This window comes from Alosa pseudoharengus, unplaced genomic scaffold, assembly GCF_046254945.1.
Source record: "Alosa pseudoharengus isolate Yale_2024_CS ecotype anadromous, Long Island Sound unplaced genomic scaffold, YU_APseudo_1.1 YU_APseudo_1.1_scf_13, whole genome shotgun sequence".
Lineage (NCBI taxonomy): Eukaryota > Metazoa > Chordata > Actinopteri > Clupeiformes > Clupeidae > Alosa > Alosa pseudoharengus.
In genome coordinates this window covers 482,743-498,375 of record NW_027468598.1, presented here as the reverse complement: position 1 = coordinate 498,375, position 15,633 = coordinate 482,743, and the positions used below count along the sequence as shown (strand labels likewise).

The 15,633-nt window shown below is 41.6% G+C and overlaps 1 protein-coding gene across 1 annotated transcript in view; it reads left to right on the top strand.

Annotated features, from left to right (window-relative positions):
• Nucleotides 1-15,633, top strand: part of ercc2 (excision repair cross-complementation group 2) — a 144,751-nt gene that overhangs the window by 104,308 nt on the left and 24,810 nt on the right. Inside the window, exon 15 of the mRNA XM_076281800.1 lies at nucleotides 3,415-3,516. Within this exon, the coding sequence (XP_076137915.1) occupies nucleotides 3,415-3,516 (102 nt within the window). The remainder of the gene's footprint in view (nucleotides 1-3,414; nucleotides 3,517-15,633) is intronic.

Below are 15,633 nucleotides of genomic sequence, written 5' to 3'. Positions count from 1 at the left end.
GCAACAAATGTAATTTGTAGCCAGGGTAGTCTAGCAACTCTCTGTTGGCTTGTGAGCTGGAAAAATCAAACTTCGATCAGGCCAATCATATCGTTTGTAGAGTCGGTGGGCGGGCTTAACATAATGATGACAGAGTTGCGACGGTTCCACGTGAATTCCTTGCTACTTGAAAACAAAGAAGATGGGTGCTGGAAAACAGCGGTCTTTGAATCGTGACTGGAGTTAAGCTTTTTTTTTAAGTTGGCAAAAGTTTGATCAACTATACTGCCCTACAAAGCAAAAAGGCAGTAACTACATTTTTGGTCAAAAATGAGTTATTATCATTTTCATGACATTCAAGGCATCCTTTGTTATGTGACAAAACATCTTATCTCAAATGTGTGTCGTTTTGGAGAAAAATGGTAGTCGTTTGTACAGTAACTCCAAAAAGCCCTATGAAACAAAGCAAGAGTACAGTAACATCCATTACTGTATTCTTGTTATGTTTTACCTAACAAAAAATAACCGTGTTACTGCGCAGTGAAGTTACTGTTTCCATGGTGAACAAACACAGCTGATTTCGCGGCATCCTCACGGCGGGACGGTTTTAACATTTGCGATTATAATACCCATGTTGTGCGAAAATGTCATCCAAATCCGTAGGCTACAGTACTTTTCGAGTTATCTTACTAACGATTACTAACCGTATATATATATATATATATATATATATGCTAACGAACATACAGAGACAGAAACAGCACCAAAAGATAACCTTTGGGCGGAGGTAGCCTAAAACTTCTAGCAGCTAAAGGCATCAGACTATCCCATAACATCCAAGCAGCCAGCGTGATCTTCTTCGCTCTTATTAGCCTACATGAACGGCCTCTTCTTTTTTCATAGGCTAATCATTCATGGCATTGTTGTCCAACAGGAGAATATAACTGTCCATAAACACAACTATCAGTGTAACAGTTATTCTTTAACGTGACAGGTGTCTGTTCAACTTAAAACACACTCTCTTCGCGGCCGCTGTTTGAAGGATGTCCGCTGTTTAGAGAAGTTAGCGAGTTGTGAGCAAAACGGACATCTTTCTCTTTACTGTTAAGCATCCATGCTTTCAACAAAAACAAACTTCTGCAGTGCGAGCCGGCAGGTATTTACGCCCCCCTTAGCTCTCAGGCTCAAACACATTGGTTCCTCTTCCTAAGCATTTAGGCTATTGCACGGTTTCTTCTTCTGAATATAAAATTATATATTTAATTTTGATTCCCCTTAATCTGGTATTCCCTGCCTGTGAGCAATGTTGTAGAGGATGAGGACTAATAGGCTAACCATATGAAATGTGGTGAAATGTGTGGTCTTAGTTATCATCATAAGAGTTTGAAAAGCCTTAGAAACACTTAGGCAAAATTATTTTGTTTTGCTCTGTTGAATTGGAGTTTAACTTGCTTATATTGCTCCAAAGAAAAGTTGTTTTGCATTAACATTAATGGCATTTGTGGGTATAACAGATAATATATACATTACAGATACAGAAACACCCCTAGACACACATTAATCTAATACTCAGACATAATAATGTGGTCCTATTCAAAATGAATTGTCCCCATTTGGGCCTTGATACAGCTTAGCAATGTGAGACGCCGTTACAGTACCAGGTCAGCTTTATTTACCTAAAATGGTCAAATTAGTTTGGGTTTGGTATATCCATGTTCAGGAAAACAAATGGTTCCAATTATTTCAAATACAGTGTATCTAACACACCCAGAGCCCAAGTTGTGGCAAAATAGTTTTTGGAGAATCTGTAGTTACTGCCTTTTTCCTTGGCATGGTGCCACGTTTTTGGTAAGTAATACAAAGCAAGAATACAATAACTGCAAAATAGGGGTAAAATATACAATTAAATATGAGGATAGATATGTACAAAAAATAAGCTAATATAAAGTAACAAAACAGCCACATGTCCAATAATCTACCTACAACTATTTAGGCTGGATGACAGGATAACTTTAAAGTCATTTTTCTCAGTTCTGCACTCTGCGTAGTTACTGCCTTTTTGCTTTGTAGGGCAGTATAGCCAACTAGCTCCACTGGTGGGAAAGCGCATGGGACTCATGAGATGTAGGCAGTGTTGGGAAGGATACTTTCAAAAAGTATTCTCTTACAGAATACAGAATACATGCCCAAATATGTATTTTTGTAACGTATTCAATCTGAGTAACATATTCTGAATACTTGGATTACTTCCGCATTGAATTGCAATGCAGCCATCAAATCCTGCTTACTAAGCAGGCCTATTCTGGTGTGTTCTTCTGTTCCAAATGGCTGAAGTGTTAGGCCCACATAGGATAATGTAAAGTCAACTAAGCTACCTGATACAACTATAAAATAGCAAGGTGACCAGTAAAATTACAGCAGGCGTCTAGGCTAGGAGGAGGGATGTCTGTTTCTGTCCAGTGAAGGATTTTGAAACAGCAGGGACAGCTTGTCCCCTCCAAGCAAGCCAGACCAGGGAGCTAAGCTAAGCTGAGCTAAGTCCCGCAGGTTAGACAAACTATTATATATAAATATTTAGTACTTGGCTCTACACCGAAGGCAGTAATGATTTACTTACTTGCTGAGAGAAATTGGAGCAAATCATGGAACTTACTTGCCTGAGGTCCTGTAGAAACTCTTTTTTTGAAGTTTGATACCATTTCCCTTGATACTGCCATGTCAAAACTAGGTAAATATCTTTTATCAGTTTGATTCTCGATTAGTTTGTCAACACCGTCAATTGTGTGTCAACACCGTCAGTTGTGTGTCAACCCCGTAAGATGGAGGTTTTTCATTTTTATAAAAAAATTTATGTTTCTTTTGTTCAATTGAGTGTGTTCATACATTAAAACACCAACTTAACTACATGCATCAGTGTCTTGTGTGCACAAAAGCACTGATTGTATATATTAAAAATAAAAAAATAGTAAACTAAATTAAGGTAATTTAAAATGGCTTATTCCAAAACAATGTAAAATGATATTAAAATTGTATACAATGCAATTTATCACTAAACCTTGCTAAGGTACACCATTTCTACACACTTAAAGACTTTACAGTGTTGTTGAATTGATCAAACACACACAAAAACATATTTTCATGTGTCAGACGGAGTGACAAATGACAAGTTACTAAGTTAGTAAATGTCAATTTTTATAAAAAGTGGTTAATAAAAAACCTGTTCCTTTTCAGGCATGATAGATGAGATCTATGTTTATAATGATATCCAATTCAAATGAATGTAGTATCGATTTTGCTTGTCACTTTTCAAAAGTACTTTTGTCCCTTATCTCAAGAATCAGTCATGTAACATTTCATTTTAGTTACTTGTCAGAATGCTTTAATTCATATTGTTCTTAACACTGCTGATGACACTTTTTGTCTCATATTTTGAAGACACTGTCTCCTTTGGATATCTATCCTCGTATTCTGGATTTCCGTCCAGTCACTATGTCATCTTTCACAATGACACTGGCACGAACCTGTCTATGTCCCCTGGTAAGTAGCTCTTGATATCATCTCTAATAAACACTGTAATAAATGTGTAGTGCACCCATGTTTAGATAATTTAAAAATGTCTTTCAGGGAGGAAAGTAGACAACACAGCAGAAAATGTGTTATAAAATAGAAAATCCACCTGGTTCCAAGTAGAATTCCTTTGTTTTGAGGCAATTCCTGCCATTCCAAAGTAGATGGTAGGTGGAATTTCATTGAACCAGAAAATCTAATACCACTTGCACATGTAAACATATGGAGAGAACTGGGATGTTTTTCTTACAAAGCTTTGAAATTCAATTCAAATACTGTACGATATGGACAAAAAATAATACCTCTATAGTTTGTGATTTTGCGATAACAATAATTAGTTGATATCCTTTAAAGGTATACTATGCAGGTTTACGTTCCCTCTAGAGTATTCACAATGTGTTTATGTTACTCTGCTATTGTAAATAGCAAACTTCTCGCGACTTACCCCCCCCCCCCTGTACTAAATGCTAATGCTTTTGTTGTGGAGGTGAAGGATTAACAACTGGCAGAAACTATCTCCAAAGAGCTATATCTACTGACCATCTGTTCTCACGAGATTTGGCGGGGCGCCGCTCTTGGAAGTTGCATGGCTGGTTTTCTCGGTAGGGACTCGCTATGTCTATGCTGTATAGCTATGCTAGGTGAACGATTTGCCTATTACAAGTTTGTAAAGGTGAAAAACTTGCATAGTGTGCCTTTAAATAATTTTTTTGAAAGTCCGAGTTACTTTACAGCTCATTATTTCAGACTTGTAACCGGAGGGTTGCCGGATCGAACCCTGACCAGTAGGCACGGCTGAAGTGCTCTTGAGCAAGGCACCTAACCCCTCACTGCTCCCCGAGCGCCGCTGTTGTTGCAGGCAGCTCACTGCGCCGGGATTAGTGTGTGCTTCACCTCACTGTGTTCACTGTGTGCTGAGTGTGTTTCACTAATTCACGGATTGGGATAAATGCAGAGACCAAATTTCCCTCACAGGATCAAAAGAGTATATATACTTATACTTATACAATGGGTAGTAGTTAAGAATGGACACTTCATTCACGAACAACGTGATTCACACAGCTGGGTGAAATGTAAGTACAACTGCAGCCGCTTGGGGGCAGCATAAGTCTGCTGTGGCGTTCCGCGGTCGAACCGCTCTGTTCGACAGCAAGGTCTGTGATTGGCCGAGTTTTAGTGTGTTGTTGCTCTGTGTTTTTAGCAGCCCCTGCAACATGCTAGTCCACTGTAGCCTATAAGCTTTGTACATATATGTCAAACATAGTTTTGGATTCAGTGGCAAGATTTGTTGATTGTACAGTACCTGTCTCTCAGTAATGTTTTAAAATGAGAGCTTCCTCAGCTGGCAGTAGGCTACTTTGTCGGCAGTCATGAGAAGTTCGCTTGCTAACAGAACATAAATATGCTGCCCAGAAACCTCGTGATGAATTTTTTTACTACAGTAACGAGGTTGAAAAGTAGCCTTTGCCTACAGCATCTCCTTAACAGTGATGTTAACAAAATGACAGCATTCATATGACAAAGGAAAACAAATTCGGTCACTCAAGGCTGTGCCACAGTAACCAGTGTAGGCTACAGTCCTACTCAATAGGCCTACTCGAAGCAGTTAGCGATGTCTGACGGTCGAGTGGGTTAATGCACGTATTTCCAGAACAGGTCTGCAACTTTCAGGCAGTCCTGAGTTCGAATCCAGGCAGGAGTAATGATGTGACGTATTTCCTTTAGAAATTGTTTTTATTGAATCGAAGTTGTAGCCTACTACAGACATTCGATGAGGTGTTCTGAATAGGCTTAGGCTGGGTGTAGGCTACTTTGAAACTTCTGCGGGGTAACGTGATCATTTGTTTTTAAAACATAACTTGCATCTTTCCATTCCAACCATTATTAGGCCTAGGCCTAATGTTGCAAAAAAAAAATTATACGGTGTTGCTCCTGTCAAGACCTTTATAATGAGCGCATACGGGGAGTAAAACGACTTGTTGGTGTTTTGGGATATAAGCTACGTTAAGCTTTTTCACGTTAAGGTGGTATTTGTTGTTACATTAGCTTCAGAAACACCGCTTCAGAAAGCTGCAGGGGAGGGCGGGGCACAAAGTAATGCAGGGTTAAATGTAACATGGACTTTTTTCCTAGTTGCAGAGGGTTGATCGGGGCATGGTATTGGACAGTTAACCACATTACTATGAGATGGCGTTCCACAAATTTTCAGTCATGGACGTTGTCACGATTATAGAGACTCGGGTTGCAGTTTAGTGCGGTTTATTGAAAGGCTCAACAGGTGATAACTTTTATCCTGGAGCTAACTCACATGCGGCGGTACATTACCCTGTGTATTCCAATACTGGCCTTGTATCACAGTGACGTCACCCAGGAGGCCATACCCAACTAATCAATCCTAGATTGATAGATAACAACTAGACATCACTACAGACGTGTTTTCACATAGATCTACAGCAAAACGTCTTTTGAAGGCATCAAAGTAAATAGGTGGTAGGCTCCTTGTCTTTCGATTACTGAGTTGTGGGTGCAGCTCACTGACTCTTATCTTGTATCATCTAATAATCGTCTTGTAGGCTAAAAATGAACACCGTTTTGAAACATGTAGTCAACACATATCAGGAGCTATCTTATCTTTATAACAAACGTGACCCAGCGGGGTTATTTGTAACATGCTGTTACAACTGTACAATGATGTTGCAATACAAAAATATGCATATGTTAGTTTAGTTAGTTTTGTGATGTTTTGCACTTTTGCCTAATGTGTTTTCGGGTTTGACAGCTTTTCTTGGCAAGATTGACCTTGGTTAGACTCTGCTTCCATTGACGATTATTATTTCTCCGTATGGAAAATAAAGTCAATTTTCGACACACGTCTGTTATTAGTTCATGACATTAGTTCATTAGTTCACACACACACATACACACACAGACACACACAGTGTTTGTGTACACCTAGCATAGCTATACAGAATAGCATGCCGTGGCCGCAGAGCTGTTGCTGACCTGCGAGCTGCCATGCCAACTGCAGACTAACGTTAACGTTGAAGAGCTGCAATCTCACGGAGCAACAAACGGTCGCTGTTAAAAGTCCACCGAGTTGCGGATCTACAAGATTGCCCACGACTTCAGACTGTGCTTCCAGTGATCTCCAGACTGCAGTCTATAAGGCCTAACGTTAACGTTATCTCCAGACTGCCAGTGAATTTACCAGGTTGGTCAGTTGTAAAGAACTTTGTTGGCATTGCATTGGTTGTGAAGACACAGCTGTTTGACATTTTCAGCTGGTTTGGAAATTGGACTAATTTTAACATCACTTTTTTCCCCTTTTTAAATGTATTTTCTTTTTTTTTACTTGGGCGGTTCCAGCGTTATGGATGTGACAGTTGGACTCAAATTGGTAAACAAAATGCCTTAGAGTAGAGGCAAAATTAGTATCAGTGAATTAATTTGCATAACTTTTAATGTAACCTCTGTCCTCTGAATACTGACAAATCCTCAAATTTTATATAATCATTTACATCCTAAGGTGTATCAGCGTTATGGATGTGGCATGTAATAGACACACTTTTATGAGAGATTACAGGTTTTCTACAAACTCTGTGAATTTTGAAGGAAACTGCCGAAACCGTGATATATGTAGCATGAAGGAGACTTAAATGAACATAAAAAGTCTGTTTTTGAAACTATGCGTCATTTTCGTAATGCATTATGTTGGAAAAACTGCCGTTATGGATGTGACAATTTCATATTATGGATGTGACGTGTCAGAACCAGTCCTCCACAAACTACATAAAACACATACTTAAGTAGTGAATTTTGATATGAAACAATTGAAATAGTAATTTATGAAAAACTAGCAATTAAATTATTGCTTCCTCAGTGCCCATTAAGATCCACAGGAAGAATGAGGACAAGTCATTTAAAATATAAAAAAGAAATATGTTTTTTTATTTTACTGTGATCAATTTTGGTCAATGATTCCGGGTTACTGCAACACCAGGGAACATGACATTTGTTGGCCACTCCTCCACTGCGCTAGGCTAAATAACTAGCCCTACCTGAACTGTTGCACCTAAGATGATAAAATGCTTATGGTATATTAGTCTCAAGAGCCCGCATCAACCTAGCCCATACCCACTCATTTGGACACATACATACACATACTCATTTACATACATACACATATACATACACATACTCATTTGGACACTTCCGGTTCCGGCGCCGTCAGGTGTGGCAGCCTACTCAGCAGCTCCGTGTCTTAGTGTTTGTTTCTACGTCTTTGTCTACTATTTGTTTACTTTTTACTTCGCAACTTTTTGGATTACACACTTTGAGGAGTGTTTTTATTCTATCCTATGGATACGGACATATTACAACGCTCCAGCGACAGCAAGCTTGTGTACACAAGGAACCAGCTGATCGCACTACGACGGAATGCTGGCTGTGTTCGCAACAACATCCCAGAGGAACTGTGGTGCTTTCGGGGTTGCAGAGCGGGAGTAAAAGTGAAGACGAGGCGTCGGGAGAAGAAGTGGAGATACAAGCCCTCAGTTCCATCGATTGTGATGGGAAACGTGAACTCACTGGCTAATAAGACTGACGAACTGGATGCCCTGGTAAGAAACCAGAAGTTGTACAGGGAATGTAGTTTGTTATGCTTCACGGAGACGTGGCTAACAAGCCATATCCCCACTTCTAACGTTGAGCTGCCTGGCTTCAGCGTAGCTCGTTTGGACAGAGACTGTAAACTTTCTGGCAAAAAGAAGGGAGGCGGACTGGTGCTGTACATTAACAATAGATGGTGCAATCCCGGACATGTAACAGTAGGAGACTGTATGCTGTAAGGATGTGGAGTTATTAGCGGTTAGTCTCCGTCCATACTACATGCCGAGGGAGTTCTCGCACGCAATTGCTGTCTGTGTTTACGTTCCACCTCGAGCTCTTCCGGATACAGCGTGTGACGTCATCCACTCTACAATGGCAAGGCTTCAAACCCAACACACTGACGCCTTTTTTGTGATCTCTGGCGACTTCAATCACATAACACTGGATTCCACACTCACAAATTTTTACCAGTATGTTGACTGCCCTACAAGGAAAAACAGAACAATAGACCTCATGTATGCAAACGTGAGGGATGCATACAGTGCAAACCCCCTCCCCCCACTGGGAAAGTCAGACCACAACCTCATTCATCTCCAGCCAATGTACAAGGCCAAAGTACAGAGGCTACCAGTTCCCAAACGCACCTTCAGGAAGTGGACACCCGAAGTGGATGAGGCTCTGAGAGACTGCTTCGAGTGTACTGACTGGAGTGTGTTACGGAATGGAGAGGACTTGGAGGAGGTCACACAGTGCACAACTGACTACCTGAACTTCTGCATGGACATTGTTGTTCCCACCAGAACTGTACGCTGCTTTCCCAACAACAAGCCTTGGATAACCAGCAATGTCAAGACCCTTCTCAACAGGAAAAAGATGGCGTTCAGAGAGGGGGACATGGCAGAGCTGAGGCGCGTGCAAGGGGAACTCAAATTCAAGCTGAAGGAAGCTAAGGAGGATTACAGAAAGAAGGTGGAAAGAAGCTGCAGGAAAACAACTTGAAGGAGACATGGGACTGCATGAAGGTTATCACTGGCCTGAAGAAGAACAGCAGCTCTGTGGAGGGGGACCTGGACAGGGCGAACCAGTTGAACCACTTCTACAACAGGTTTGACTGCCCTGCTCCAGCTCCAATGGCGGTGGTCTGTCCACCATCCCCCAGCCCCCACCCTCACACCCCCTCAATACCAGCGCAACACTCACCTCCATCATCACAGGCTATCGTACCCCCACCATCATTGGATTTTGCACCCCTCCCCCACATGGCGATCACGAACAATGAGGTGACAACGACCTCAGTCAACAGCCATCAGACACACAGATCCCAGATGCACCCCTCCCCCTCCCCTCCCCTTACACCCCTCACCATTACAAAAGATCAAGTGACAGTCCAACTTAAGAAATTGCGCAGCAATAAAGCAGCTGGGCCTGACAGACTGTGCCCAAGGCTACTCGAGGCCTGTGCTGCTGAACTGGGGGAGCCACTGAAGCACATCTTCAATTTGAGTCTACGCCTTGGACAAGTTCCAACACTGTGGAAGACATCATGTCTCACCCCTGTCCCTAAGAAGCCACACCCTAGTGAGCTTAATGACTACAGACCTGTCGCTCTCACATCACATGTGATGAAGACAATGGAGCGATTGGTCTTAGGCATGCTCAGACCCCAGGTACGCCATGCACTAGACCCGTTACAGTTTGCTTACCAGGAGAAAGTGGCCGTGGACGATGCCATCACTTTTCTTCTACACAGGACACATTCCCACCTGGACAAGGGGAAGAGTGCTGTGAGAATCATGTTCTTTGATTTCTCAAGTGCTTTTAACACCATCCAGCCCCTCAGATTGGGAGACAAGCTCTTGCAGATGGGTGTGGACGCTCACCTGGTAACCTGGATTACAGATTACCTGACCGAGCGACCACAGTTCGTCAGACTGAAGAACTGTCTCTCTGACACTGTGATCTGCAGCACCGGAGCGCCACAGGGAACTGTGCTCTCTCCAGTCCTGTTCACCCTGTACACATCTGACTTCTGCTACAACACCGAGTCATGCCACATGCAGAAGTTTTCTGATGATACTGCAATTGTGGGGTGTATCAGGAACGGGCAGAAGGAGGAGTACAGGAGCCTGGTGGAGGACTTTGTGCAATGGTGCAAACTCAATCATCTTCAACTTAATACTTCAAAGACCAAGGAGATGGTGGTGGATTTCCGCAGGTCTAAGCCCACTCTGCTACCAGTCCACATTGATGGGGTCAATGTGGAGATGGTTAGCACCTACAAGTATCTGGGTCTCCACCTGGACAATAAACTGGACTGGTCAGCCAACACTGATGCACTCTACAAGAAAGGGCAGAGTAGGCTGTACTTCCTGAGGAGGCTGCGGTCCTTCAATGTGTGCAGTAAGCTCCTCAGGATGTTTTACCAGTCTGTTGTTGCCAGCGTCCTCTTCTATGCAGTAGTGTGTTGGGGAGGAAGCACAAGGAAGAAGGACGCAGGGCGAATTGACAGGCTGGTAAGGAAAGCTGGCTCTGTAGTGGGAGGTGAACTGGAGTACATCACTTCACTATCTGACAAAAGGACCCTGAACAAACTGATCAACATCTTGGACAATGAGTGTCACCCACTCCACACCACTATTGTTAAGCAGAAGAGCCTGATCAGCTGGAGACTTCGCTCACTGCCTTGCACAACGGACAGACTGAGGAAGTCATTTGTCCCCAGGGCCATTGAACTGTTCAATGCCTCACTTAAGGGAAGAGGAGAGATAGACTTCTCGGCATAGTCTGTCTGCCTCTTCACCCCCTCCATGTTTGGCACTGTCTGTCCACTAGCCACTTGTATCACTGTCTTTATGCCTTACTGTTTGCGTGCTATATTAGCACATTTGCACATATGCATAACCCCCCCCTCCATGCCACAGCCGAACTGTGGACACACTTATACTTTTTCTTAATAGTTCAATATATAGATATATAGACTTTACTTTACTTACTTCTGCATTGTTGCACTGTTGCACTGTTGGTCTTACTCATTTGCACTATCACCATGACCACTATCACCATTGCACTACCACCGTGTCACTCATTCACACAGAGCACCTTACCATACCTTACTATGTACAGGAAATCACAGGATCAGTCCCTGCCTCAGTCATTGCCATTGCAAGCGCCTCTGATTGATTAATCACCACTATGTGGATACTGTTTTTAGAATTGATTTAGATTAAGTGTTAGTATAATTTGTATTTTTGTAAATTGTATTTTAATATATTTTTATATATTGTATTAAGTGTCAGTCAGTATAATTTGTATTTTAGTATATTTAGCACATTCTTTATCTTGTACTGTCCTTATTATATTGCTTAGTTGTGTTTTTATATTATATACTTTAATTACTCTTTCTGCTGTTAGAGAATGTGTTTGTGTTGTATGTATGCTGCTGAGACCTTGAATTTCCCCTGGGGATCAATAAAGTATCTATCTATCTATCTATCTATCTATCTACAGTACATGCACGCGCGCGCCCACACACACACACACACACACACACACACACACACACACACAGACAAGCACATACACACTATACATGCACAAACAGCCGCACATGCACAAACACCCGCACACACATAAACACACACAGGCACACACACACACATTTTTATACACAAAAGCAAACTCACACATGCACACACTCATTTACATGCACATGAGTTGCAGGAATAGGAGATGGAGACAAATTGACAAGCGTGATTATGTTTTGTTTCAATTGTAAACACTAAGGTGAAATGTGTTGCCACCAGAACAGACAGAGGCATTATTATGCCACCAGAACAGACGTTTATCAGCTTTGAGGTAAAATAAAGTCTCCAGTCTTATTATGTAACATCCATAACGTCACATCCATAAAAGTTTAAAAGTAAGAAAGGGGCATAATTTGTTAATCATACTTTACATTGGTATAAATCAGCTTTGCACAGACATTTTGGACATTGCTGCATCAACACTGTATGTGTAGCATAAACTTTTCCTATAAAACGTTATGGATGTGACATGGCCATGGAACTTGCTGACTTAAAAACAAAAGCCTTACAAATGTAAGGAGCTGTGCTCTTAAGGCAAACTGAGCATACACTTTGCTCTACCATTTCCTTGTCAATCTTAAATTTGTCAAATGATAACAATTTGTTGGAACCTTGAGTCCATTTATCCCCTTTTTAAATATGTATAATATTGCCACGTGAAAACTGTTGTTTCTGTATGGTTGCACACCATATTTATGATGTAAAAAGAGTGTAATTCTCCACGAAATTCAATCAGATCAGTTAAAAACAATAAAATATAGACCTAAATGAACATTTTAACAATAGTTATATTTGTGTGTGCACAACTTTTTTTCCATGGTAAGGATGACCTTTGCATGGAATTGCCCACTTTTTATTCGTTTATTTGTTTTGTTGTCTGTCTTGTATGTCTTGGTGTCATGGGTACGTCCGGCATCTTTTGTCTTTTTGTTATGTGTCTTGTTTGTGGAGCGCTTTGGGTTGCACTCTGTGCATGTTAAATGTGCATTAAAAATAAAACTTGACTTGACACTAGGGCTGGGATTCTTTTTTAAACGATTAATCTAGCGATTATTTTTTCGATGCATCAATTAATCTAACGATTCATTTTTTCAGTCCGATTCGATTTCGATTCGATTATCGATTATCTCCCCATTAATTCACTAATAAAAACTTATACATGTTTATTTACACATCTGAATGAAAAAAAACATGAATTCTTTAACATTGCAATATATGGTTATTGCTCTTAAGATTCCAAAATAAAAGACTATACAAGTGCAAAGTAATGCATTCTTAGTCAGAGGTAGCATTCAATAAAGTTCAGTAGTGTATGTCTAATTGAGTGCCTGTCATTTTAAGACGTTCGTGTGGGAATCCTTGCAATTAACATTAACACAGTTAAAAGGCTGCTGATATGTGGATGCAATTCATAACGTAGTTAGTTCAAATAACGATTCGTACTTCTCCTTTGGACAAGCACTTTTGAGTCTTGGAAAACACTTTTCCATTTACATCGGGATTTTGCAAACATTCAGAGTCAATAAAATGAGCCCTGCATGAGCAACGAATAAGCAGCTGCAAGTAAGCATGCTAAACTTGACACCCAAACAGTATTCTAACGTTAGCTTTGAGATACTGCTTGATTGCATACTGTATCTTAACTTAGTTTAGTCTCCTCAATGTACTATGTTGTGATAAGACCTTAGCAGAGTTTACTTTAACTTTAATTCAGCAGTTTTAATGCTGCAAATTTGCACAGCATGGTCACGATGCTAAGCGGATTTAATAGCAATTTAACCCACTGTGTTCTATGCAGTGGTTCTATGTGGCAACAACAATCCTTCAACAATCGTAAATATTTTGTTAAATGCACATGCAGAGGAGGAGCAGCGGGCTCGTTACGAGAGAGAGCGGGCGGGGCAAGGAAAGGCTGTGTGAGTAAAAAGTGCAGCTCAATGAAATTATTTTATCTTATCTTTAAATAGTAGGCCTACAACATAGAACATCAATGTGTGGTGGCCGGTTTTGATTTCGTGGTACCCAGCCACAGATTAGTCAACGTATGGAAAACACTGAAGGTGTAAAATTAAAAATATTTAGCAGCACACGTTATGCTTGACGAATTGACGCTCATATTTTGCGTCGACGTTTTTTTTAGGGCTGGGACAACGCGTCGACGTAATCGATGACGTCGACGCGTTGTCCCAGCCCTACTTGACACAAATACATACACGCACGCATGCACAAACACACGCACGCACACACACACACACACACAGACACATAAACACACACATATGCACAGACACATAAAACACACACACCCATGCAGGCAAGCAGACATACACACACACCCCATTATCCTCACACACACTCACAAGCGAAAACACACACACACAAACAGCGAAGCACACTTACACAAAAGTTGCAAGAGTAGGGGATGGAGTAGGAGATGGAGGCAAATTGACAAGCGTGATTTATTTTTGCAGAGAGAATGTGCAGGACTGAGCAGCGGTCATATTTTGTACTCCTTTGCGGTACATCTAGTTATTGTGTGTTGTTGATACACAATAGGCTACTTTGTAATCTGAGTGAATCTGATAGAAAATTTGAATTTGCTGTGCAGGTCCTGGGTTCACCCAGGCTAGCTACTTTGTGTTTTCGGAAATTAAACTGACAGCAGCTAAACTGACCTTATATAGCGCCAAAACATTACACATGTATCATGGCGCTTTACAGAATGTAGGCAATCGGGGGAAAAAAGAAAAGGAAGAAAGAAAGAAGGAAGGCTCATGGGTAACAGGGGCGAGGAAAAACTCCCTAGAATTGGAGATACATATAGAAAGAAACCTCGAGCAGATCCACGACTCAAGGGCCTGACCCATCTGCCTAGGGTCAATACGGACAGTAAGGTCTGTAAACAATGACAAATGCATATGACAGTCAGGTGTGGAGAATAGGACATGGTGTTTAAAGCACCTGAGGTGAAAGTTACAAGAGGTGGGATGATTACGTATCCGGTATGATAAAGCATTAATCATGATTTAGTGAGAGAAAGTGCAATAGTCCGGCATCGGAATTGTCCAGGAAAGAAAGTTGAGAGGGGGCAAGTGGTGGGTCAGCAGACAGGCCAGAATCCGGGCAGAGTTGTCATAGGCAGGTGATGGGGCTGTATGGGCCAGGAATCCAGGTAGGGGGACATTATTACAGCAGTCAAGGATGGGACTTCAGGTGGGATGGGTAAGAGGAGGGCCAGGCACACGGATGGTTGATGACTGGTGATGATATACCTCACAAGTGAGGTACAGTAAGGGAGAATAAAGAGAAATGTAGAATGGGTTAGTATTACTTGAAATCAATGTGGTTAATGTCAAGAAGTGAGCAGTGGTGCTATATATTGTTACAGTAAATCATAGTGAGAATGGGCAAGAGAGGGAGAGTTGAGAGAAAGAGAGTAGAGGAGGGGGGGGTTGTACGGCGTGGCACATGACAAGTCCATGACAGCACTATTCTATAGCAGCATAACTAAGGCATGGTGAGGGGTAGTCGACACCAGTGCAGGTATGGTCAGTGACCACCATCTCACGCGCGACTGGGGTGCCAGTCACATGAGAATTCAGCAGGGTGGTCCATTCCAAAATCCCTGAGATGGATGAAGTTCCACACCGCACCATACCTAACTATGGGAGGCAGTAAAGAGGTATGTTTTAAGTCTAGACTTAACAATAGGGAGGGGGTCTGTTAATCGAATTGAGGAAGGGAGATTATTCCAGAGGAGGGGTGCGCGATAGCTGAAAGCTCTGCCACCTACTGTCATTTTTGAGATTCTTGGAATTACAAGAAGGCCAGTATTCTGTGATCGTAACGGTCTGGGCGGGTTATATGGGACTAGGAGATCTTTAATATATTCTGG